We start from the raw sequence: 27389 nt of genomic DNA, 5'->3' as shown, positions 1-27389 counted from the left end.
GAATGGAGGAGCATGAATTCATGTGAGCCCCTGCCTGCAGCCTGATGTTGCAGTCCAGACACAATATGATTTGCAGAGAGGTGGTGGGTATCTGAAATATTATGATATGCATAACTGCATCAGAACCATATATACACCTATGCGTATTGTGCTTTGATTTGACTCTCACTGGCTCTTGCCAGCCCTTCTTTGTTCCTTCTGTGTTCGTCATGTGTTTTCAGTACATAAGCTATATAGAACAACAGTGGAACGATGAAGGACAAATGTACCCGTTCAATCAGCAAGCTGGAATACTTACAAGTCATTTTACTTACTGGCACGCCTTCAAATATAGGAGGCAGCAATAACCCGCACAATCCGTGAGGCACATTGCAGAAAAGTTGAATCCTCTTTCATAAGGTTCTGGCTTCCTGGGGAGAACTTGGGCATGGAGTCTTAGCCAGTGACACCACTTGCAGCTATGATCAGGGATATCAAAGGCTACAAGCTATGATGACTATGCTCTGCCTCCAGTTTGAGGCAGCCATGCTTCTGAATACCAGTTGCTGGAAACCAAGGGGGGGGGGGAGAGAGAGTTTACCTGTGCTCCATTCCTACCTGCAGGTTTCCCATAGGCATGCGATTGGCCACTGTGAGAAGAGGGGGTCATGCTGGCTACGGGAGGCCTGGAAGGCCACCACGCGGCCTAGCAGAAGGCCACTCCATCCTTGCAGCCCCGATCCTCCCGCCGGATGAAGGGGGGCAGCGCCAGCCACAGGAGACCTTGAAGGCCATCACATTGCCTAGCAGAAAGCTATGCCATCCTCATGGCCCCGATCCTTGCGCTGGATGAAGGGGAGCTGCTCCGGCTACTGGAGGCCCGGAAGGCCACTGCACTACCTCGCGGAAGGCCTAGCCATACTCGTGGCCCCGATCCTTCTGCCAAATGTTGGGGGCAGTGCCGGCCACAGGAGACCTTGAAGGTCACCGCGTGGCCTAGCAGAAAGCCGTGCCGTCCTCATGGCCCTGATCTTTCCGCTGGATGAAGGGGGGCTGCTCCGGCTACGGGAGGCCTGGAAGGCCACTGAACTGCCTCACAGAAGGCCTCGCCATACTCACAGCCTCCCACCGGATGAAGGGGGGCCATGCCGGCCAACTCTATCTAGAGAGGCCAAGGATTGAACCTGAGACCATCACACATGAGACCAATGCCCTACCACTGAGCCAAGGGTTACCCCCACCCTGCTATATGCTATGTAAATCATTCCACCTGGAAGTGGTCCCACTTAAATATTTCAATTGTTTTATTTTTAATAGCTTTAGAAGCAGAATGGGAGAAGCATGTTATATATGTCACTATTGATGTGTATTTATTGATAACTGTGAATGTTGAAACCAGAAGAAGAGATGTTACATAACTCCAACAATTTCCCAATATTTCATATATTTCATATATTTAAAAAGACCAGTCCTTTCTGGGATGGAGGTATGGGGAAAATATTGTATTATCTGACTCATTCTTGTACACTGGTACTGTCAGGGCAGGACTTTGGGGCAGAAGCCTGGGGTCCCACTCAGTGTGGGTGGGCAAAACCAGCAGGGCTTGCTTACTGCATTTGAACATAAGCAGGGGTGGGGGGAACCCACCAGATCACCATCTATAGAGGAGGAACACTAGTAAGATAGGTCTGGGGTGGGTTGGGGGGCTGTGTCAAAAATTACCTGACTCCACCACTGCTCTTCCCTCACACAATGCACCAAAGAGACCTGCAGTTTTGCAGCCCATAGATTATAAAGAATTACACCAGCGTCGTCGTCGCTGGGGTTGGTTCAAAGCGCTGGGCGTGAGCGCTTGTGTCGGGGCTGCTGTGAACTTGCCGCGTCCAGGCTCATGCATAATTCTTGCTAGGGCTGGGCTTCCCCCTTCGGCGTCTCCTCCCTCCAGCCAACTCTTAGCGAGGTCATTCCAATGAGAGCGAAGGAGGCGCTCAGACAAGGTCGCTTTCCCCCCTCTCTCTTTTCTGGAGAAGACACCAGCTGAGCGCGAGAAGAGAGGAGCGTGGTGCTGAATTTAATCTGCCTTCGCCAGCCTCAAGGATATCCAGACTCTTATTATACAGAGTCCGCAGAAAGAGAGAGCAAGGCAGAGACAGACACCCCAAAGGAAAACAAGATCGATGCCACCGCTGAGGAGAGTCGCGTGATCAGGAAGCGTCTGGAGAGCGCGCGTCGGGGAGGTTTGGGGAAGGAGGAATCAGCACCTCGGACAGCTCCCCGCTGAAGCTTCCTTCGGGCTCTGCGTGGCGGCAGCGGCGCTTTATCCGCTCCAGGCTTCATCGACGCCCAGCACCGAGCGGCGCGACCCATCAACTGGAGGCGCGCCCAGATTTAGGATCTCCGGCCCGGCTGGAGAGAGAAGCACGCCCAGACTCGAGGCCACCCGGCCTTCACCGCTGTGGCTATATGCCTGCCCGCTGCTGCTGAAGAAGAGGACAAAAGTTTGCCGCGGAGGGGAGAGCCCTTCTCCTCCCTCTTCCCTTCCCCTTGGAGAAGGCGAATGCGTCGCTTTCGGAGCTGATTTGGTAGGAACGATGACCGAGCGAGGATGTGCACCAGCAGTCAGATCATCGGAGGCCTCCTGGTGCTCTCCGTGCTGGAGATAGGGCTGGGGGTCTCCAGCGTAGCCGTGGGGGCGGTCAGCTTCAGCCTGGCTCTTTCCGAGCGTGCGCCTCAGCTGGGAGACTCTTCTCCGGTATGGAGCGGGGTGTGTGTACGTTAGCCATTTCACTCTCTCTTTAACTCTTGATGGTGATGATGTTGTGCTCAGCGGGTGCTAATTTTCCATACGGCCCTTTCTCTAGCTTGCATGCTCAGTGCACTCTTGATATCTGCATGATCCATCTGTATAGAATGCTTCCTTTCTTCCCTCCCCTCCCCTCCCCAACCTATTTTAGGACAATATAACCTGAACTTTATTTGAACCCTCTAGCATAAAATCTCACATCCCACTGCAGCCTTCATCAGATTTATACCTGCGGAACACTGGGCCATGCTTTTGGCCATGGAAAAATCTACAGTGGGGTGTAAAACTCTTCCAGCTGCCCTGCTCCATGCAAAGCCATGGAGGAAGGATCATAGCTCAGTGGCAGAGTGTTCATCATGCATGCAGCTCCCAAGTGTCTCTAGGTAGGGCTGGGAAAACTCCTACCTGAAGCCCCAGGTCAGAGCAGATAATATTGAGCTAGATGGACCAATGGTCTGACTTGGTATAAGGGGGCTGGGTGGGCAGGCAGAAGTCCAGGACCCCATACAGCAGAATAAGCAGAAGACTCCCAAATGGAACAGGGGTGGCTTAACACTTTGGAAGTAAGCAAAGTAATGCACATTGCCACCTTAAGCCAGTACCCCCCCTACCAGATGCTTATGTCTAAAATTATCTAGTTGCACCATTGTGCAAAGGACCAGGTGGTAGTCCAAAGACAGAAAAGGTATTTCCAAATGATGCCAAGGACATGCCTTAGACTGCATATTTCTGAAAGGATGAAAAGGAAGCATATTCTTGCAGAAATACATCATTTTATTCTGATCAGGATAGAGCAACTGCATCTTTTAGTCAGGATTTTACCAGGAACTGAAAATGTGGACAAAGTCAGTCAACATTCAAGCATATTCACAATTCATTTTGACATCATACGTTGTTTGGTTGAAATCACTTACCACCACCACCACTTTAAATATCAGTAAAACAAAGATTGACACCTCAGCTTCAATAGAGGGTGTCTTCTTCTTCTTCTTCTTCTTCTTCTTCTTCTTCTTCCATCCATTGTAACTATTTGTTGAATGAAAGTACATTGTACTGTTTTCTATTGCAATTCATGAGGCTGCCATCCAATGTTCTTCAGAGCTCAGCTTTAGGCACCCTTCTCCTAAACATAATTTTTGGAAACCAGTCCTATTAATTTAAATGGAATTTGGTGCAACCCAAACAAAACTAAGCAGGTTTAATTCCCATTCAGATGAATTGAATTTTAAATCTCAGTTACATTATTAAATCCAACTGAGTGGGATAGGACTTAAGTATGTGTAACTTTCAATGTTATGCCCAGCATGGCTAACATTGTGGTGCATGGTAATAATCATCAATGCAGCCATCATGGAGTAGCAGTGGAGTTTTCAGCTGAAATTAGTTAGGTTACAGTGGGGTATGCTGACCGATGATTTCACTTGCATTTGTATAAAAAGCATAGCATACAAGGTACATTTCCTCACTGGTTCTGTTTAAATCATTAGAAAGCAAAGCAAATGTGACCTGTATTAGGATTCATAATTTTAATTGAATAAGAACTTTAAAACTTAAAGAGAAATGAAGTGGGGGGAAACGATGCACAAGGTGACCATTTCCTCCGATTTTAGACAAAATAGCTGCACAGTCCTGTGTTGAAATGTCTAGTTAGTACATTTACCTACATATTAGTACATGTTTCTTGGAAAGTAACAGCAGCACATTAATTAAGCTGCTGAGCCACAGAAGAAGCACTTATAGATTGTGGTAAGAGCTGGGATTCACAATTTCACACTTTCAGGTGGCCCGAGTATAATAGTGGGCATGTGTGTGTGGGGAGGTATAGATTTCTGAAGAGCAGGCTGGATCCCACCCAAATTACTTGCACTTAGATCCCAATGAAATCAATGGGACTTAAGTTCCAACAAACTTGGGTTGGATTCAACCCTATGGCTTTTGTCAGACTAGGAGTAATCATTAAACCTTTGAATGGCAGTGCTCAGCTGAAGAAGCAGCTGTGGATAAAAAATACTGATACTGATAGACAATTAGATAATTAGGTGCCTATTCATATTAGCCTAGTGGGTTTCCTGCCTCAGTGTGAGCCTGGAAATGTTCTACTGTTACGAAGTTTTATTGGGTAAGGATCTTGCATATTTTTAATCTTTTTCTGGGCTTCCTTGCTAGTTGCCTCTGTGCATACCAATATGAGTACAGCTTAAAAAAAAAAATCATATATGAACAGCCTGATCTAGAACATGGTTAAAACTCATGATGGAGTCATCCAACCATATTAATTTGCAGCTACCTTGTTCCACGTGGATAGTACACACATAGCAGGGTACACAACATACAGGACGTATGGGACATTTCCGCAAGCCTGGGTTCTGGGTGGATGCCTAACTTAAAAATGTGCCATGCTGTATGGTTTTGTGACTGCATCCTCAAGTATTTGGTTTCAAGCTTACCTTTGCTAAACTGTCATTGTTTTCCCGCAAGGGTGAGATCTCTGCCTTTTTCAAGAACTGCAAGGGGTATGAGCTGGTTGATGCAGTTAGGTGTACCCTACTCGATGGCTTCTGAGAGAGCTAATTCATATAGTCATCTTCCCCATATGATACTGGCCAGGTTGTAACCCTATCAATGGCGCAGCAAGCTTTCTGAGACCACTGTATCTGTTCTGTAAATGTGCTCTGTGGTTGGTCTAACAATCTCATCTTAGACATATTTGCTCCGAAGAAAGCCATATTGAATTCATTGAGATTCATGTCCAAGTAAGCATGCTTGTAACTGCAGGATTAGGCTTGAAACTGAATGGTTTTGTTTTAATTGCAATAATTTCAGGTATCAGAGGGTCAGGTAGGGTGGGATGAATTGCTTCAAACTTCTGAAGAGCACACCCATTAGAGGAAAGCTGATTTTTATGCACTCTTCCTAAAAATAACATAACATGGAAATTTAATTAAAGGCCTTTGACCCACTTCTGTCTCCAAATAGCTGCAACTAGATGGGAGCCCAGTTTCACACATAAGTGGCTAAAGGGAAGGTTACTATGGAAACCTTAGCTCAGAATATCCTGCTTTGTGTAGATTGAAATCATGCACATCTCTATTACACATATTGTCTCACCAACCACAATATCCTATTAAGCTGCCAAATGATATATTTGCTTTTATTTGTTTACTGCCAGGCACCTTTAGCCACCTTTTCTATTTTAAAAGAACACTCAAAGTGGCTAAACATTTATAAAGCAGAGAAAAGCAGTTGAATGCACCATCACTGCCAGTAAAGGTTTTAAAAAATTACCCCAACATTGTTACCCTGTAATTCAGATACAGTTAAAAAGTATCTCAAAAGCCAACTGTAATAAATATATTTTCACAAGGTGAGCAGAAATGGGACCAGGCAGACTTCCTTAGGGAGGGTGTTTCATAACTTTAGGATTCCATAACTTTGGTGTTTATACCTTCTCATTGCTGTAAACCAATTTTTATTGACAACAATGGTATGCAGTATAGCCATAGTTGCAATGTGTGGACTCCAGTCCACAGCAGTATTTTTTGCATAAGCAAGTCCATTATTGAAATTAAGGTCACATTTGTGCAGCGTTCTGATGCACAAGATAGTTTTATTGCTGACAGCCTTCATGGATAAAAAAATTGGTTCATGGTCAGTAGCAGACCCACCAAGATCAATGGAACTGCTCATATAGTCAGTGCTAATTGCCTTCATAATAATAAGGGTCATGTATGAGTGGAAACTTGTTCAAGGCCAGTTGGAAACATACTGTGAGATGCAGACTTTGAGGTATTGGGCATATTCTTGCAGAAATTGGCTATATCTTACTTACAAGTAATATCAAAAGATGTGGTAGACAAAGCCTATTACACTTCCTGAATACCCAAGACATCTGGGTGGAGCAAGAACACTAAAAAATGTTGGCATCATTAAATTGATTTAGAAATCTTGGGGAAGAAAAGCCATATAAGAATTGTAGGGTCTTGCTTACTTTGGTACATAATCCAAAGACTCTCCGGCTGCAACCATGAAAAACATTATTTCAAAAGAAAGAAAACCAGATATTATTTGATATTTAATGGGAACCGCTTCAGTCATACCATATAGGACTGGGTGGACCTGTGACTCTCCAGATATTGTTAGACTCCCAACCCCCATCAGCTTCAACCAGAATGTTCAATGGTGATGGGAACTGCAGACCAACAACATCTGGAGGGCCAAAGGTCCACTTAGAGGCTATCTAGTGCTCATCTCTGTATTCATGATAGGGATATTAGACCTGGAAGATCCTTGGTACCAAGGATGGTCCAAAGATGCTAAAAATTCATGGCTTTGCTTGGATGAGAGTAGCCCACACTTAGAAAGATATGAAGCTGTCTCATATAGTTCAGTATGGTCTTGACGCTAAGCACTTGGGTGAATATCTTGCCAGCTCTTCTACCAGCTGTCTTTTAAGTGAACCTAGGACTTCTGAACCCAAAGTATTTTGGAAACAAGACGAAAGAGTCATCTTATGCAAACATATGGGAGCAAGCTCCATTGACCACAGTGGGACTTACTTCTAAACAAACATGTGTGGGATTGCTCTGTTCATGTCTATTAAAAGGAATTTCTGTGGACTGTCAAAATATAGAGCTCTACTCCAATAAGGGACCTCAGAACAGAATGGTTCCACTAATTACAAATGTGAGAGCTAATGAGTTTTCCAAGCTCAAGAGCAGAAAGGTTAATATATCCGAGAAGAGAGAAATGAAAGGAAAAGAAATATATTAAAATATGTAGTAAAATATATTATGGATCTTCTGCTTCTGTCCACCTAATTTTTCTGGAGTTGCAATTTGGCATGGTTCTCACTCTATAAGAAATCAGTTTCAGTTAAGGCAACAGATATTGGAAGAAGAGTCTAGTTATATGGCAACAACCTAAAATCAGTCACTCAGTTAATCTCATCTCTGGGAAGACCCTTATCTTGCTTGTGATATAGATGAAGATATGTCTGTCCTCTCAGTTATACGAGTGGATAAAAGACTGAAATACAAAAACTCTTTGAATCCAGCCGTTGTATGCTGGATGCCTTTCCACTTGTATTACTTGTCATAGTCATACAACGTGAGGTGTAATTAGTCCTTTGAGGTGAATAGAATTGCTGCTAGATTTGACTTTTTAAAAAATCTACTACTCACATGGAATGAGCTGGTTCTCCATAGAAACGGCAGAACCAATTGCACGAGCGTGTTGAGCACACAGGCATACACTGCGAAGAGAGTGACAGCATGCATACAAATCGCCTCTACACACAGAGGAAGGCATGCAAGCATGCATCCACCAAAAAAGAAGAATAAATCTGCTTTTTTTAAAAAATAATAATCCTGAATTATGTAAGTCACATCAGTGGTAGTGCATGTGCTAGCTACTAACTTCAAAAGTGCCATATCGATTCAGTGTTTTGATTTTCAAACAAGAAGTGCCCAGGCTAAAAACTGTCTAGGATCTAGACAGGCCTTTCTTCTCATTTCAGATGTTTGAGAGGGCTGCTGGCAGTGGTTCCCTGTGGTGCTTGGAAGTCACTCTGTTCATTAACAAGAGAGACACCCACCCACTCGCTCTCTTCTTCACTTCCTCTGATTCTGGGCTGAGCCCTGACACCATGGCGTAGCAGGCCAGGGAGGAAGCACCACCATTTATCACATGATGAAGTCATTTCCTGGAGCCCCCCCCCCTCCAGGGGGTATGATTGGCCAATCCTCTTCATGCCAGCCATTTCATTAATCAATCAATTAATGAGATTTAATATCCTGCTTCATCAACAAAAAAAGCCTCTAAGCGGTTTACATAAAACAATATAAAAGTTTCCTTGAACAATTCTAATCAAATCAAATGTTAAAAGCAAGGTATCCAAACAAAAATAAAATCAGAAGTTTTAAAAGAAATATATATAATGCAGGAAGCTCACAGGCTATGCGGGATTATGTTCATACTAAATCATGACTAAAACCAAAATTGTGTATAGTCAAAATGCATTGGGTTCAGTGGTGGGCAGGATTGCCAAAGTTATTTCCCCCCAAAAGCTATCCCCTTTCCACCCCCTTTAAAAAAAAATTAAAATCCCCATGTGTGTAAAGCCCAATGTGCACAAGCTAAGTCCACATAAGTTGTGGGTTTACTGTAAAACCACATAACAAAATGATGTGCTGCCCTGGGCTCCTTTGGGAGGAAAGGCAGAATGTAACTTTAATACATAAGGAAATATTGAAAATACATTTATGGGTAGGTTTGATTTTTTATTTTTTTATTTTGTAGCAGGTGCTGAAAACAATACAGTGAAGGCTCTTACCTCACATTAATGGGCAGGGACTTCCAGAGAGTAGGTGCTGCCACAGTGAGGGATCAATTCCTTGTAGATGTGAAACATACATCATGTGATGCTTGTAAAAGTGCCGCTTCCACAGATCAACGTAATCAAGTGGGCATATATGGGGTAAGGCTATCCTTCAAGTAAACTGGTCCCAAGCTGTTGAGAGCTTTAGATATGACCATACTGTATAATAGCTTATATGCCATAATACCAATAGCACCTTGAATTTGGCACAGTAAGAAATCAGCAGCTGTGCAGATCTCTGGGCAGGGGTGTAATATGCTGACAGGGTCTCGTTCCCGTCAGAAATCATGCTGCAGTATTCTGCACTGATTGCAGTTTCTGGGCCAAACTCAAAGGAAGCTCTATATACTGGAATGCATTGCACTAACACAGTCTTGAATTAGTGTGATCAAGCTCTCCCAGTCCTGGGAAGGTTGCAACTGTTGCACCAGTTGTTAAAGAAGCTCTTCTCAAAGAGCTCACTAAGTAGGCGAAGCAGACATAGAGATGGGGCATATTAGCATGAATATGCCACTTTATTTTTTGAAAAACTCCCAAGTCACTTTTTTATGGTAACCAAAATGCTGCAAAATAGCTCGCAAGCATTTGAGTCAGAACTGTCCATCAGGCTGGATAATAAGCAAAAGTGTGTGTGTGTGTGTGTGTGTGTGTGTGAGAGAGAGAGAGAGAGAGAGAGAGAGAATTTAGTTTGATATTGAAGCTGTAGTGTCTGCACTGGTCAAAAAAATCATTTTCAGAATGAATCATTTTTTGAGAATTAATCTCAGAAGATGCGTAGCTATTGGGGTTGTCATGAAAAGCACCTGGACTTATTCCCTGTATTTATTATATATATGTCTACCTTTTCTCCAAGGAGCTCCAAGGTGCCATAAATGGTTCTCTTCCTCTCCATTTTATCTGCATAACAGCTCTGTGAGGTAGGCTAGGCAGAGAGTGGTTAACTGGTCCGGTGAGCTTCATGGCTGAGTAGGGATTTGAACCCTGGTCCCGCTGGTCCTAGTCTAGCACAATAACCACTGTACCACACTGACATGGCCTCACAATTTACCACTACTGCACTTCTTGGCATCTTAAAGAATAAAGGCACTGGAACTGAGTCCCTGCAACCCTGGTTCAAAGTAAAGAAAATTGATTTAAATTTAACATTTTTTTTAAAAAATGTACACAATAATATCCAACAAGTAAGAAACAAAATAACCTTGTCTCTTTCACATTGCTGCTCAGCACGTGGACACCTCACTCCCCCCCTTGCTGTGCAGCACATTCATGGCATGGATGTCACCTGCAGCCATCTACCCATTCATATTGCAGCTGGGCTCACCACTACTCTTATCTGCTTTCGCTTCAGTGCACCAACTACAATCCGAATCAGAGATGCGGGAGAAAATTAATCCGGTTTGCATTTGAAGATGAAGCTATCAAATGCACACGTTCTGAAACTGCCTGAGAACTGATACCCAGTGCTCTTTTGCAATGTTCTCTTCTCTGATTTTGCAGGGCAGTTCCCCAGCCAAACGATGTTTACAACATTGCGTATGCTAGGGGAAATGGTGCATAAAAACAGATACATTTGCGAAAACGGCACATAATGTGCATTGCCTTAGGATAAACTGTTTGCAAAAGTGCGTGCATGGGTCAAAACGGCACACAGAGGTGTTTATTCAGAGAAATCTGTACTAAAATGCTGGTGAATTTTCGGGATAAATCTCAAATTGCTGCAGAAATGTGGAGAAACCAATTTAAGAAGAGAAAACTGAGAAACTGAGCTAGACCCATTAGCAAAGGCCTCGTATGAGCCCATTGCAGCGAAGTGGTGGAAACATCTGGTCTTGCGCTAGAGGAGAAATCCTAACTGGTGGTCAGAACAGAAGGGGGGCAAGTAGTTTGCCTGGAGAAGATATGGTGACTGGGCTTAGACTGGGCCTGAAGCCATCACCCAACAGCAGTGGGTTGGCTCAGGATCCATTGGGTCCTGGGGTGGCTCTGTCCTTCCCTATCCTTAGAATGGCCCATGTTGTGGCTGGCTATTTCCAGTGGGGGGGGGGTCTCACCAGTGGCACTCCCCCCCTCCTGTGCTGGCAGAAGGGGAAGGTGTCTCATGCCTCAGGCAGGAGCTGGCAGGAGGCTGTTGGGTGGGTGAATCCAACCTCCCTCCCCACAAGTGAGGCAACAAGGGTTTTGGACTGCTGTATTAGTGGTTGTGTGAACTGATGGTCGGCCGCACACGCACATGGGGAGAAAGGTAGCTAGAGGGAGAGGCGGAGAGGGAAAGAGAACGATGTTAATGGCATTATTATGTCATCTGATAACAGCATTCTCTGAGCAGCTTACTATAATAACGTTAAAGTACAATAGCTTTCATGAGTTATTAGGTTCTGCTAAATTAATAACCACTGCTAGACTGATCACTCTTTGTCTAGTTCTCTTGCAAAACCATCCAAGCTACCAAACAGTGCCTGAGAGAGTAAGGTAAAGGTAAAGGGACCCCTGGTCATTAGGTCCAGTCGTGACCAACTCTGGGGTTGCGGCGCTCATCTCGCTTTATTGGCTGAGGGAGCCAGTGTACAGCTTCCAGGTCATGTGGCCAGCATGACTAAGCCGCTTCTGGCGAACCAGAGCAGTGCACGGAAACGCCGTTTACCTTCCCGCCGGAACGGAACCTATTTATCTACTTGCACTTTGATGTGCTTTCGAACTGCTAGGTTGGCAGGAGCAGGGACCGAGCAACGGGAGCTCACCCCGTCATGGGGATTCGATCCGCCGACCTTCTGATCGGCAAGTCCTAGGCTCTGTGGTTTAACCTACAACGCCACCCACGTCCCACGCCTGAGAGAGTACCTGAAGGTAAAAGCTGGACATAGTCTTCCTCTTTGCCAACTTTCTCTGCTAACTTGGGATCTGTTCTGTTAGATCATGGGTTGGCAAACTAAGGCCTGGGGGCTGGATCCAGCCAAATTGCCTTCTGGATCCAGCCCGTGGATGGTTCAGGAACCGCCACGTGGATCAGTGTGGGGATTCTGATCGTTTGGGCTGCACCATCCCCCCCCCCCGGTCTCCCTCCAAAGTCTAACTTGTGTGTGTGAATATTAAGTAAGAAGCAAGCACAACACACAAAGCAAACCTGCTAACTTATTGACAGTTAAGCATTTATATCACTCATACAGAAAACCCTGATGACTCACTTCTGAAATGAGTGACAAATGAGTGGCATTCAAATGCCAAAACTGATCCAATGATTATTCATTCTCTGAATCTTCTCTCTGGTTTAGTCACCTCTTGGTCTGCCTACAGTAAACCCAGTTAGGCTCCTTTACAGAGAAACTAGCTGCACCTAATTTCATTGAATGAAATCAGTGGTATTTTAGGTGCTCTTCAGACAAGAGACACAGATGTGTGGTAGCCCCTTTTTTGTGTGACACAATCCCATCTGGTGATTGGGATTCTGCATAGTCACAGCCCCAGCTGCATGGAATTGCTTCAGAGAAAAGCAGTCCAAAGGCAGCGGCAGCTGTAAGGGCACCTTAGTCACAACTGATCTAAGTCACTGATTTCAATAGAACTTAGAAGTAATTAGCTCAGAAACCTCCAAGCGCCCCTCTTTTCCAGGGACAGTCCTGGATTTACAGAAACCATCCCAGTTTCTGATTTGATTCCAGAATGTCCCCCTTTTCCTTGGGACATCACTGTTTTTCACTGGAGAAATATTGGAGGGGGTGGAGTTATGAGACCCCTGAGCCAAGGAGATAAGTAACTATACAACCTGAAGGCAGCCCTGTATAGGGAAGCTTTTTTATTTTTTATTTTAAAATGTTTAATGTTTTATTATGTTTTTATATATGTTGGAAGCATCCCAGAGTGGCTGGGGCAACCCAGTTAGATGGGTGGGATATAAATAATTAAATTAGTATTAGTATTAGTAGTAGTATTAGTATTAGTATTAGTATTATTGCTCCCTATTTTCATTGGAGAAATGTTGGAGGGTATGTTACCTTCCCCTGGATAGAAACCACAGTTTTTACATGGGGAAATCAATATCTACACTAGATGTGTCTTTTATGTCAGTTACTCGCAGGCTGATGCTATGCATTTTTCTTCCCAGTGCAAGCAAACTTCCTAGTACTACAAAAAAAGATTGAAGGAGACCATCTTCCTTTGACCCTCATAACACATTTCCTTTTTCCTCTGCCTGTCCTCACATACCTGAATCCCACAGCCAGAATCTTGCGAATCATGGGAGGTGTGGGGATTCAGGGCTGAACACCCACATTTTCATGATCTTCATTCATGGGTGCCCTGATTCACCTCCCTGATTCATTTGTATATTTGGTTCTTACATGCTGCTTCACAAAATAGCTTAACTCAGTTGGTTCGAGCGTGGTGCTGATAACACCAAGGTTGCAGGTTCGATCTCCATGTGGGAAGGCTGCATATTGCTGCTTTGCAGGGGGTTGGAATAGAAGATCTTCAGGTCCCTTCCAACTCTACAATTCTAGGATTCTAAGATTCCCCCCAAATAGCCTGGTGGCCAATCTCTAAGACCTGATAGGCATAATCAGGCCTGTGGCCTGGAAGGGTCCACACCAGTGCTTTGCAGCAACCTAACCTGGATGTAACCAGAGTATGTTTTATCTGTGGCCAGAGATCATCTCCCCAAGAAGGGATATGACTGACATGCTGGGCAAAGCTTATGGAAGGCACTACAAGCAGCAGTAGTACAGGATCTAAACCAGGTGTAGGAAAGCTTTGGCCCTCCAGATGTTGCTGAACCACAACTCCCATCAGCCCCAGCAAGCATGGTTCATAGCCAGGGATGATACACAGTTGAACAACATCTGGGCTTCCACAAACCTGATATAAATGCTTCCCCCAAGCTTTGCACCTCTTTCTTAAGGGACAGTGCAGCCCCATAACAAAGACTGACTCAACAGCATTCCCTAAATCATAGGCTGACAGCGCCTCTGTCTTATGTACAACGATCTTCATTTTTTTTTAAGCTTTCAACCAGCCTGTTACTGTCTCAGGGTCTGATTCCTAAGTTATGGAGAATGTCCTCCACAGCTTATGAAAGGAGAGACCCAGGTCTCAGCTCCTTGCCTCAATTCCTCCCCTCTCTGCTCCAGACCCATTTTTTCTGCCACAAAGAATCTGCAGACAGCCAAATCATAGCATTCAATAGATCTTCCAAGCTCTTCCCGGGTTGCAGGCTGAATATATTTTAGTCGCTAGGAAAGAAATTGCCTGTAAGGGGATTTATGGCAGTCTTTTCGTTTTGGTTTAAGAAGCTCAAGTGGATCAGAACAAAGGCAATTCATTTCCAAACTACATCAGGAACTTATTGGATTAATGCACATTTCGGCCTGAATGGCCTCCCCAAGTAACTTTATGCAACTGTTTCTTTATTTTTTTGCCTCCAGTAATATCCAATGACAGCTTATTAGTAATTAGAGTTTATGCAGATTGTGAAATGTCTTGCTAACCTGCTTTCTATGCAGAGTGAGGATGTGAGAATCATACTTGATAAAAGTAGTTGCTTCAGGCCAAACATGATGTGTGTCAGAAAATGTGTCCAGAAAAAAAAGCGAGTGAGCAATTTTCCACTTGACCCACACTTTCTACACATGGGTCCAAGTGGTTTCTCCCTTGCCCTGCTCCTTTCCCCCTAGGGAAAACCCATTTTCGCTCTAAATAGGAGCAAATGTCAATCCGGATAAAACCTGCTGTTTGTTCCAATTGAGCACTAAAGAGTGGTTTTCCCCAGGGGGAAAATGGCAGGACAAGAGGAAGCATGGATTAGCCTTAAGTGTGTGTGTGTGTGTGTGTGTGTGAGAGAGAGAGAGAGAGAGAGAGAGAGAGAGAGAGAGAGAGAGGAGAGGGAGAGGGAGAGAGAATGAATGAATGAATGAATGAATGAAGAAAGAGTTTTAAAATGCACCAGGAGAGCTGAACATCCCCCTTTGCACCTTGTAGGGCTCTGTAATTGAAAGTAACATGGAAGAAAGCTGGCAGGTGAGAACCAAGAAGAAAAGGGTGACTAGGGGAGTCTAGGACTCCATTTTCCATCCATCAGTTGCAGCCTGTATGATCAATACAGGGATGGTGTAATCCAACAATATCTGGAGGGCCCCAGATTCTTCATCCCTGGTTCACCTACTTTTCCTTTCCTGCCTATGCTACACTTTAAGTCATTGCACACCCCTGACCTTTTTATAGGATATTGGCAGGCTGAGTCTTGCTGCTGCTCTCCTGTATTATCGTGCCTGTAACCTCACTGCTATAGGTGGAGATTCTTCCTATGTCACAAGGTAGTTAGTCTAGGGTACAGGTGGTTCCAAATTACTGATCACCTAAGGAATCCTCCAGGCATCCTGTTTATTGAGAATTCAGCTCAATTAAGCTACACAAAGCTTACACCAAGGTTAGACTATGTCTACCGGAAAAGCTAATTGTGATGTGTCTATGTATCAATGATTGCATTCCATCAAGTGATCTACCACCAGAGAACAGAAGTGCTTCCAAGCTTGAGGGGGACAAGAGACCTCACTTCACTACAGAGTAATTTGCCATGTTGCAAGTACCACTGCTGCATTGTGGGTTGCTGGGCCCAGAGAACTACTCAGACGTGGTGACACCAACTAGTATCCATGCATGTGTGACATCTTACACAGTGTTGGGCTTAGGTATAACCAAGAACACTGGGTTCATCTTGGTTTTCCAACCATTAATATTTACAGACCACAGACCACTCTGACAGCATTTAGGTCTGGTGATATTTGAAACAGAATTGAACTTTTTCAGGAGGATGAGGTGGAATGTGTTGAATTTCCCTAGATTTTAAAATAATAATAATTGAATGTTAATGTGAAACAGTGTTTTCATGTGTAAGCACTGTATGCTGGTAAACTGGAGGAGGGGTTAAATTTGGGTTTCTACGATTTCTCTGTTGAGAATAAGAAACAAGCTGGACATGCAGTGCGATTCATGTAGCTATTCTTGGAAGTCCATTGAAGTATGTTCAATGATGCTTATTCCCAGGAAAATGTGCTGAAATCTAAATTCCCAGTTTTAGACTTTGTGCTTCAGTTTCTGCACTAAATACATCAGATTCATTTATTGAAATTCACTGTTTGAAATTATCTGTGATTGAAGATGTTTGACTTGTAGCATTTGGCTGACTTTTCCACATTAAGTATAATTGGGTTCACGACCATTATTGCCACTGGTTGTCATTTCTTAAGGCTGAACTGAGAAGGAAAAGCAGAATCCATAGCCCTACCATTTTGACCAGAAGTAAGAGGATGGCTGTAAAACATTTTTTTGCAAAAGGAGAAACATTCAATAGCTGGTTAATAGGAAATATGAATAACTTTGCATGCACTCAAGGATAGATATGACCTGCCAAAAGGGCAGGCTGTAGCTGACCTTGCAAACAGGCCTAGAAACAGACTTTCAGAGCAATCCTAACTATAGAATATCAGTGTAACAGGTTGGCATAGTTTGACTCATTCCAAGCTCCATCTGGGAGCCTCTGGAAGGGGCTGCTGCTGGCTGAGTCTGCAGGTGAGTGTGGGCCAAAGTGCTGAGGATTGGGCCCTAAATGACAGGATGGAGCCGAACATGGTTTTGAATAAGTGTAAGATTCCCCTTTCTCTTTCCCACAACTCCTCAGAAGTTCCCCTTTTAAGATGGCTGCAATGGGATGTTGATGTGGCTCTAAGATTGCCGAATCCAAACTCTCATCCCAGTGGATTTTGGATTTGGTTTGTGCTGTTCCTAAATACAAAGAGGTTTGGCTGAAAACTGTTTTTCGAAAGAGTAATCCTGTCATCTAGATATAGCCACAGCTTTAAAAAAATGAATATTCTGCTACGGTTTTCATTGTTTTACAGCGCGGCGGAGTTGACGCTGCTGTTCTAGACTTTCAGTTATGACATATGTTCTTCTTGTTGTTACAGTTTCTGCTTTGTGGAGCGTGTGGAATACTGTGTGCCAAAAAAAAATCAGGACTTGTCGTAAGTTTTTGCATGACTTGTATTATGTATCAATAGATGAAATGCAAACTGCCGTGTGCCTTGAATTATTTACTGCTGCAAGACGCCATGCTCCATCTCCAAAAGGACAGTGGAAAGTGCCCTTGGGAAAGGTAGGTACTTTCCTACTCTGGGCCAGAGGCGAGCGACCGGCAAGATTCAGTTTAATTCTGTGCTGCCCTTGGCCTAATCCCATAGGAGAGGGAAGCCCTGAGGGCGAGAAGTGTAAGAGGTGGGAAAATGGGTGAAGGAATGGAAGGAGGAGGAGGTGGGAAAGCTCTTTGAAAGCTGTCAGTTCAGCTCTCTGGCAAGAATGAGGTTATCCAGTGCTATTTTTCTAGAAAAAGAGGTGCCAGAACTTGCCTCGTTCTCTCGTTAATAATAATAATAATAATAATAGTAATAGTAAATTTATTTATATCCCGCCCTCCCCGGCCAAAGCCGGGCTCAGAGTGGCTAACAACACTAAAAATAGCACAATTTATATAAAATCACAGTCAATTAATTAAAATACATTCTAAAATCGATTCAGAATCAAATTAATGGCAACCATTGGGCTAGAGTTCTATGAGGATTATAGAAGGAGAGAGGAGATCAGACTGTGCCTTGGCCAAAGGCCTGGCGGAACAGCTCCATCTCAGAAAAATGTCAAGTCCCGCAGGGCCCTAGTCTCTTGTGACAGAGCATTCCACCAGATCCGGGGCCACAGCCGAAAAAGCCCTGGCTCTGGTTGAGGCCAGCCTAACCTCCCTGTGGCCTGGGCTCTCCAAAATGTTTTTATTTGAAGACCTTAAGATCCTCTGTGGGACATACCAGGAGAGGCGGTCCAGTAGGTACGAGGGTCCTAGGCCGTATAGGGCTTTAAAGGTTAAAACCATCACCTTAAACCTGATCCTATACTCCACCGGGAACCAGTGCAGCTGGTATAGCACCGGGTGAATGTGATCCCATGGCGAGGACCCCGTAAGGAGTCTCGCCATGGCATTCTGCACCCGCTGGAGTTTCTGGGTCAGTCTCAAGGGCAGCCCCATGTAGAGTGAGTTACAATGGCAATGTAATCCCTTATAATGGCAGTGGCACCCACCTGAGAGGTGTCGGGTTTGAGTTCCGGCAAGTTCCAGCTGAAAAAATGCCCTGATGTCATCTAATATTATAATTTATAATGGCAAAGAGCCCACTGATGCAAAAGGACAATCTTACCTAAGCACCTCTTTAGCTTGGCTTTTGATTTCTGAGGTGTACACTTTTAGGGCCTCTGTTGAAAATAAACTTGAAAGAAGCATTCTGTGGTAGCCAATATGAGAAGTTGTCCAATCTGCCTGGTTGTGGCGTACGTGGTGCCCACAATGGTTTCTATGGTTTGCAGATGTGCCCACAGGCCCCAAAAGAATGGCAACCCCTGTTACATATACTGAGACAATGTACACACAGGTGTCAGAAGTTCTGTAGAACTCATAGCTACTTCTTACACCTTTCATATATGTGTTCATTGACATGCTTGTTTTAACTGGGGTCCAAAGCTCCCCTCCTCCCACATGTGCCTACCTGATTTTCTTCAGAGGCCCTGCTATAGCTATGAGTGCCCCACCACGTGAAGTGCAGCAGGTGGCTATCAAGCAAAGGGCCTTTTTGGTAGTGGCACCTCAGCTGTGGAGCAGCCTAGAGAGGCTCACTGGGAGGCTGGTGAAGAGTTGTTGTATTTAATTCACCCAGGCTTTTAAAATTTATGTTTTGAATCTGGGCTGTACATCATTTTATGCTGTCTCTGGGCAAGGAAGGTTTTTTTCTTATTCCTTTTGGCCGTCTTTTATCATTTATGGTTGGTTTTTGGAAAATCTATCTTCTAGATTCTTTGAATTGTAGACTTGGAATAGGCCCAGAGGGTCATCTGGTCTAACCCCCTGTGATGCAGGCATCACAGCTGAAGAATCCCCATTGCATATACAGTGGTACCTCGGGTTAAGAACTTAATTCGTTCTGGAGGTCCGTTCTTAACCTGAAACCGTTCTTAACCTGGGGTACCACTTTAGCTAATGGGGCCTCCCGCTGCACCGCCACTGCACAATTCCTGTTCTCATCCTGAAGCAAAGTTCTTAACCCGAGGTACTATTTCTGGGTTAGCGGAGTCTGTAACCTGAAGCATCTGTAACCTGAAGTGTCTGTAACCCGAGGTACTGTAACGTATTGGCCCGAATATAAGCCACACTTTCCTCCCAGATTCTGACCGTGCAGCTTATATTTGCGACCTTACGGTATGCAGCTAGGAGTGTGGGACAAACAGCACCAGGAGCTCCCCCCCCCAAGAGTGCAGCCAGGAGCAGCAAGGAAGGGAGCGAGTTCTATTCGGGTATTTTTCTTTTCTTTTCTCCTCCCTCCCTCCAATTTTAAAGCTGCGGCTTATATTTGTGTGCAGCTTGTGTTCGGGCCAATACAGTATTGTTTGCAAAATACTTTGTCATCACCTGCCCAGGGGAGGTTTATTTATTTATTTAAATATTTTGGGCCGTGCGGCTATATATTCGTCAGTCCCTCACTCTGCTTTTCAGCCCCCCTGCACCCCAATTGCCTTCTCTGGCCGAGAAGTCCATGGTAACGTGATCTTTCTTGTCTCCTCCTAGATGATACTTTTCTCAGCCTGCTGTATCTGTGGACTAATTGGAGGAATATTAAATTTTCAGTTCCTTCGGGCTCTGACAAAGAAATCCTCAGCTCTCTATCCTCTGCATGTCACCTCCATGTCCCTGGCTTGCATCGGCATTGGTGGCTGCACTCTGTCCTCGTGGCTGACTTGTCGGCTAGCCAGCTACGAGCAAAGAAGAATGTTTTCAGAAAGAGAGCACTCGCTGCATCACTCCCACGAAATGGGCGAGAAGGTAAGTTGGGCAGCCTTCCCAAACCATTGCGCGGACAGGCGGAGTCCCCAGATCCTGCACGGCCCCCCTGTCATGTGGAATAACGACTCAAGACAACGTGCTATGGGATTAAATTGGCCACAACTTTATTAAATTTCAAATGTGGGTAGACCTTGGCTCAGGCATTGGGCGTTCTCCCTCCCTGGTCCCCAGCCGGGGACCTAGGGAGCATCAGGGTTATCCAGTGTGTGTGTGGGGGATGGGCCGGCTCTGGAGAACATATGTTCAAGCAGAGATGGCCGCCCCCGTAACGCCGCCGCCGCAGGAGAGAGCAATGACGACCTTTCGGTGTACGGCCAAAGCCTCCCTTCAGAAAACCCCTTTAACGGGGAACCCTGGTATCGCCGCCGCAAGAGGAAGATGGACAAAAGGATTCCGCCCAAGGCCTGATACCGCCAAAGTTGTGACGTTTTGCTACGGGAAAGGCGAAACCTGCCAATGCAGGGAAATTCCTTTCCGGCCCTTTAACAGCGACCTTAACGTAGCAGCGCCCGCATACCTGTGAAGAAACGTTAACCTGCAAAACCTGTGAAGAAAAGTTAACCTGCAAAATAAGACATTAACTGAGGGTGGGTAGGGTGGGAGAAGCTCTGGAGCCAAGTGAGGATTCCTAGGTAAGATCCTCCCTCTATTGTGTGGGCAGGTAATCCCTCCCCTACCTGGCCTGGTCTCCTTGGCAACGCTTCCCCCAGGTGGGATTGGACAACTGACTGAGGTAGGCGGAGACCTCCAGGTATCCCACCTGAGGGAAGGCAAAGCCAAGCCTATGCTGTTGGGGCGCTCCAGATCTAGGGGCTGCACGCGCCCGCGCAAAGGGCGCCCCCCGTTTTAAGTGGGGAGCGGTCATTGCGTTTCTTCCCGAAAGGCTCTTCTTGTGTTATAATATATTCATTCAGCAGTAAGGGGAAGAATTCAATTTTCGGCTTTACAAAGGACTGGGAAATGAAACACTGTCGTTTGGTGCACGCTTCGTTCTGTTATAGAAAGCTATTTTTGGATACCGTATCTCCGCAGTACACCCATTTCAACAAAATGCGTCAATTATCTACATTGTTCCATTGTATAAGATAGACAAATGCTGAGCCGCTAAGTCTAGCGCTCCCTAAATAACCTGCTTAATTAATGTGAATATACAGACACACCTCGTTGCATGGAAATATTGTTTCCAGTGATATTTTCCTAGAAAAAGAGGTGCCGGAACTCACCATGAAAGCCTCCCTCGTTCTCTTATAATGGCAAGGGTGCCCACCTGAGAGGTGCAGGAAATGACTGAGAGGTGCAGAAACAAGCCCTGATTGTTTCCCCCTGCTTAGTACTTTGTAAAGTGGAGAGAGTCCAAAGATCAAATCTATGTGGGACAGGGATGGAAAACCCATGGTCCTCCAGATGTCCTTTTGAATGACAACTCACATCATCTCTGACCATTGGGAGCTGGGAATGATGGTAGCTCGGATCCCAACAACACTGGAGGCCACAGGTGAACTCCACCCCAATGTTGGTCAAGCTGAACAATCAGCAACCCCATGCAATGGATGTGTTGTTGGTTTGGTCTGCTTCAAACTGCAGGTGGAAGAATCAGACGGCTGAATTTCCCCCACATATTCCCAGAGCATACCAGGGAGGTTTGAGCCAGGCTTTCTGGGGATGTACAAGGTATTCTTAGCAAGAGAATGCACTTGGGCATCTGCTCCTATACTCTAAAGAGGTACAGTCCAGCACTAGAGTATATTGCCAGAACTTGCTGATTGTGTACATCTGTACAGGAAGTACAACTTTCTATATACTGATACTGACATGCTGCCTGTTTCTCTGCCTCATTTGTGACTGTTATATTAGAGATTGAGGGGTATTGAAATAACCGACCTGCCCAGCTGCCCAGTGGTACCCCCGACACCAGAGTTACCTTCAAGGTATGCTAAATTCTAGAATGCTACAATGCTTGGTTTGGTTTTTAATAACTCTGTAGCAAGTTTAGTTTCTTACAGGAATGCATAATCAGACTTGGGGTGGATCTACACACAGGGGGGAAATGCTATGAATAAGTCAGAAATTACCATATTTTTTGCTCTGTAAGACTCACTTTTTCCCTCCTAAAAAGTAAGGGGAAATGTGTGTGCGTCTTATGGAGCGGATGCAGGCTGCGCAGCTATCCCAGAAGCCAGAAAAGCAAGAGGGATTGCTGCTTTCACTGCACAGCGATCCCTCTTGCTGTTCTGGCTTCTGAGATTCAGAATATTTTTTTTCTTGTTTCCCTCCTCTAAAAACTAGGTGCGTCTTGTGGTCTGGTGCGTCTTATAGAGCGAAAAATACGGTAAATCTTTAAAACAAAAGAAAGAAAACATGGAAAATCGCAAAGTTTTTGGGTTGTTTTTTTTTTCTTCAGCGCTATCTTGTGTTGTATGTTTATAACACATTCAAAGCGCTCCTTTTTGACTAATGTTGCTGAGTCCTTGGTTGGTGCTTTGAAATCACCCCCAGAAGTCTTTATTCACTTACAATACTTCTAGGAAACATGACACAGAAAACTGCACAGTAAGATGTTAGAGTTGGAAGTATGTTCTTCATTTAACTTATTGATCCTTATTGTTGTTCTTGTTTAGTCCTTTAGTCGTGTCCGACTCTTCGTGACCCCATGGACCAGAGCATGCCAGGCACTCCTGTCTTCCTGCCTATAGGCATCCAAATAAGCATTTTGTTGAATGTACCGGTGGACTGACTTACAGCTTTTCAAATCAGTATGCACTTAAAATACAGACCCTTGTCACAGACAGCCAAATCATCTTTTAAAACAAAAAAAAAAAACTTACACTTTTTTGCATTGCACTTTCCTGATTTAGATTGACACGGTTGCAGTGCTTTTTTTCTAGAAAAATAGGTGTCGGTACTCACCATGAAATTGTTACAGTAAGTGCCACACAAAAGAGGTGCTGGTACTGTGTACCCTTGAGTACCCCCTGAAAAAAACACACAAAGCACTGCACAGTTGTAAGCTTAGTGTCATGAGTTAAACAATTTCTTTAAAAAACTGACCATCTATAATCATAATGACTTTCAGGAGCAAAATTCAAATAGCTAACTTTATGTAAGCATTTTTGAATGAATGTACTGAGAATTTATATCTTATAATAATTTTTATTAGTTTTCAATTACAATAATCCAATAATAGCCTCATTATAACAATGCCAAATTATAATACAATTACTAATACCAATTATTCAGATGCCAAATTATGTAATTTAGGTGACCCCCCCCCCGCGTGCTAGAATTGATGGTTTGATGATTTATTTTATTTCTGCATTCCAAAGTCTTATTAATTTCAGTTACACTCCAGTCAAAATAACAATCCCTTATACAACAACTTATATTAACAACTTCCATTTGTATTGACATATTAAATGATTTATAAATTTACAGTTAAACATTCAAACTATTTCCTTGCTCTTCCTGTGTGTGGCAATTATTCTGTCTGTGATGTTTCTTCCTGTCCTTGTAAACTATTATGTCTATCTTTTCCCGGTTGTTGCTGTTCTCCATCATGGCTTGGGGTGGAGCTAATATCCTGGCAAGAGCCAGGTATTGAGATGAACTGCGACTGAAGCCCATTCCCCCCTGTCCCTGGGGCGAACTTGCAAGGATAATTACCCTCAATCATCCTTGTTTTTTCTTTGGCAATGATCTCCCGCTGTCGTGGGTGCTGCCTCCATTAAGGCAGACCGGAACTGGAAGCCCAAATGAACTGAGAATTTAGACGCCCCCCCATAGCTCACAAAGGATACAAAACCATGATGTTGCACTTCCCATGTGAGAAGTGCCTAAAACAGCCCTTTATCCATCCATCCTCACAACTCTCCTAAGTTGTTCTCCTCTTTCAACTATTTCAACAAGTTTGGATTTGTTTATACTATGAAAAGTTATATCTGAGGCAGAATCCAGTTATAATGGGTATAATCAGGGACTTTCCTCCTCCTGCTGCATTTTAATGTGATAGTACTCATAGTACTGATACACCCTCCGTTATCTCTGATCATGTAAGCAAGCTCCATAATTTCCTTTTTATAAATGGGGAAACCTAAGCAAACGCAGCGACTTGGTTGACTGAGGAGCTCCTGAGCCCTCCTCCAATATTTGTTTTACTGGATGATACTGGCTTTCACTGGTGACATCCATTGGCTGCTTAATGGCTGAAGGGATGTTAAGTTTACTCATCTCACTCTGTTTCCCAGCAGACAGGTATCTACATCACCACATCCTCACCTCAACCGACATTATCTGGCGCCCTTCCTGGAAATCCCAGCAGAGACCAAGGTATCAAATTTTGACCCAATTGTCATCTCTTCCATAATACAAACATAGGTTCCATTTCTTCCATGGGGCATTATAAAAAACAGGACAAGACAGATTTATTGTAAGAAACTGCTTAGGTCGACCATTAGGGAAGTTTTTCAATGTTTAATGTGGTATTGTGTTTTTAATATTCAGCTGGAAGCTGCCCAGGGTGACTGGGGAAACCCTGGTGGGGTATAAATAATAAATTGTTGTTGTTGTTGTTATTTCTGCTGCTACCGCTTGTCAAAGACACTTTTTCAGTCACATGCTATCTGCTGTCTAGGGTGAAGGAAGGGCAGATGTCCTGTTGCTGTAAGGAGAGTTGAAATAACCAGGAGGCAGTTCCCAACAGCACTGGGAATGAAGGAGAAAGAAGTCAGTAGACCAGGGGTGAGGAGATAAGGAGTCTAGGGCCTTCCAGATGACCTTGGACTCCAACTCCCATCAGCCCCAGCCACCATGGCCAATAGTGAGGGATAATGGGAGCTGGAGTAAAACAGCTAGATGAGCCATATCCCTAAAGTAGGTCCACATCTCAATGTGAAATATAAGTTGTTGAGAAACAGAAACCTATCAGGACCTAACAAGAACTGGAGCTTGAGGGCCACCATGAAAAGAAAGTGAAAGCTAAGTTAAAGCGGCAGTGAGGCAGATGCTTAACACAAGAAAATACCAGACGAGTCATAAAACTTAGAGGGATGGGTGACAACCAGGCCATCAAGCTTAAGAACATAAGAGCCTGCTGGATCCAGCCAGTGGTCTGTCTAGTCCAGAATCCAGTGGCCAACTAGATGTTTATAGGAAGACCGCAAGCAGAACCTGAGGGCAACAGCACTCTTCTCCCCGTGGTTTCTTGCAACTGGTATTCAGAAATGTACTGTCTTCTGAATTCATAGCCATTTGGGGTCGTATCTAAGCTTCAAGATCAGTTGCAGGTGTACAGCGGATGTCTTCATTTTAACCTGTTGCCTGTGTGCTGGAATGGGTAAGGTTGGTGAAGAAGCTTTTGCTATGCTTCCGTGCGTAGAATCCTTCCATTTGGTGGCTGAAGAATGTCTGGAGGTTTTTTCCTAGCTCTCTCATGCAATCACTTTTCATTACATCATGTTACACAGCATTAAGCTCCCCTAACCAATGAGCCGGGGAAGCAGCCTCAGGCCTGTGGGCCGCAAACTACCAAGGCTTTTCCACACCCATGACTAAGGGCGCTTCCAGATCCAGACTGTCACTCTTTTGGGTGGGATTCAATCATACCCCAGGAAATTCAGGCAGTGCAATTGAAGCTGATTTGGAGCCCTCACACAACAAGCCTGATTTCCAAAAGATCAGAACTTTCCCCTAATAAGCAAAGGGATGAGGAGATGCACTCGCAAGTGTTGGGATGACACTTGCTTAACACAATGTCTTCTAATCTCACAAACAGATCAGAATGATGGCTCATTAAATGTTCATTTATTTATACTTTTCTATGCCACTTTTCCCTCCAAGGAGCTTGAGGTGGTGTACTTAGTTCTCCTTCTCCTCATTTTACTTTCACAACTACCCTGTGGGGAGGAGGTTAGGCCGAGAGGGATTAACTAGCCTAAGGCCACCTTTAGAGCTTCATGGCCAAGTGGGGATTTGAACCCTGGTCTCCCAGGTCATGGTCCAACACTCTAGCCACTACACCATGCTGACTCCTAATAGTCAGTGTCATCCAATCTCTCCTTGAAAAGATTGTCTGGCAGCTCCATACTGTCATGGTGTGGCAATGCACCCATGGGCTGATCATTCTGGGTGGAAAAATTCTAGGAAAGAAAATCTGGCACAGGCCAGATGTGAGCTTCAGTCCTTACGTTGCTTAAATCTGTACTGTCTAATTAGCAACATGCAAAGCTGACAAAAAAATTGCCTTTAACCATAACTCCCCATTTTATGCTTACAGGAAATGACAGACAACATGTGTAATGGAGGCCCACACCTAATTTATAATGGAAGAGCCTACTGAATGGTTTACAGTTTTCAAGAAGAACAACTACTTTCAGGATTTTCTTTAAGAGGCAAAGATGTAGATGGCAGCGACTTTTGAGAGAAGACACTGGAAACATGGCGGCTTTTTATTTGCAATAAGTTCACCGCTGAAAACAACAGCAGCACAGTGGCATCTCCTTGCAGAGATTCGTCTTGATTTTCTCTCCCGTTATTTGAAGATATTTTACTGCATATTTTGACGATACACAGTAGTGATAACGTCCTTAATGTTTTCTTCTTCTTTTGTCTGAATGATTTTTGGATGGCTGTGATCATATTTTAAAATGAATTTTTCAGACTCTTACTCGGGCTCGCCTTATGACGATTTTCTGGAATTAAAACTAAAACACAACAACCCGCAGACGTGAAAATGAAGAGCGTTTAAACAATGGATTGCACAATGGCAGGAATGGAAATGAGACTTGAAAGGCTCGCCTTTCCTACGCAGAGCCTAATGAATGAATTATGAGCATGCTGCAACAACACGGATGTCTTTGTTTTGAAAGACAGAATGCTTTAAGGATGCCATAAGTCAAAACCTGAACAATGCCTTGCTGTAAAGAAACTGTAAATATTTTCAATTTGTGAGGTATATTTCATAATTTGTTCATACAAGATGTCAAATAAAAAGAAACCTAAAAGTGTGACAGTTCAGAGTATTTGTGAAAATGTTCCACAATCATCCTGAAAAAGATACATGGGGACAAAAAACCCTGATTTTGACTGACCTGTACCTCCTAACCACTACAAACAATCTCTCACATCCTGACAGAGTGCATCAGTCTCCTGGCATGTATGTTGGATTATTTTAAATGGAAGATGGCGACTTCACTTCCTATCCCTGTCCCCTGACCCGGAATAGTGTTGCACTGAATACCCAAGCAGACACAGCTAGTTTAGCACAGGGCTATCCAGATTATTTGCCCAGGACTTAGTTAAACACACCAGGTTGTCCT

At 44.3% G+C, this 27389-nt stretch overlaps 1 protein-coding gene across 5 annotated transcripts; it reads left to right on the top strand.

Moving 5' to 3' along the window:
- Positions 1-1348: 1348 nt before the first annotated feature.
- TMEM196 (transmembrane protein 196) lies at positions 1349-27080 on the top strand. 5 transcript variants are annotated; one of them, XM_083468584.1, is made up of 6 exons: positions 1353-2743; positions 17111-17167; positions 19804-20058; positions 21934-22007; positions 24321-24402; positions 26348-27080. In XM_083468584.1, the coding sequence occupies exons 1-6, from the start codon at positions 2585-2587 to the stop codon at positions 26408-26410; spliced, it is 690 nt and encodes a 229-aa protein (XP_083324710.1). In that variant the 5' UTR covers positions 1353-2584; the 3' UTR covers positions 26411-27080. The 5 variants fall into 5 exon arrangements, with proteins under 5 accessions (XP_083324712.1, XP_083324710.1, XP_083324711.1 ...); XM_083468585.1 differs by having other exon boundaries at positions 1355-2731; XM_083468582.1 differs by having other exon boundaries at positions 1356-2749.
- Positions 27081-27389: the final 309 nt, after the last annotated feature.

The sequence above is a fragment of the Podarcis liolepis genome (assembly GCF_965112155.1).
Source record: "Podarcis liolepis genome assembly, chromosome: 12".
Lineage (NCBI taxonomy): Eukaryota > Metazoa > Chordata > Lepidosauria > Squamata > Lacertidae > Podarcis > Podarcis liolepis.
Note: the sequence above shows the minus strand (reverse complement) of the source record. Positions and strands in the feature narration are given on the sequence as shown.

Excerpts from the sequence above, each read along its gene's own strand:
- TMEM196 (XM_083468582.1), top strand. The coding sequence starts at position 2,585 with ATGTGCACCAGCAGTCAGATCATCGGAGGCCTCCTGGTGCTCTCCGTG. Across the intron at positions 22,008-24,320 it reads ACACCAGAGTTACCTTCAAG|CAGACAGGTATCTACATCAC; the intron begins GTATGCTAAATT and ends TCTGTTTCCCAG. Across the intron at positions 24,403-26,347 it reads AAATCCCAGCAGAGACCAAG|GAAATGACAGACAACATGTG; the intron begins GTATCAAATTTT and ends TTATGCTTACAG.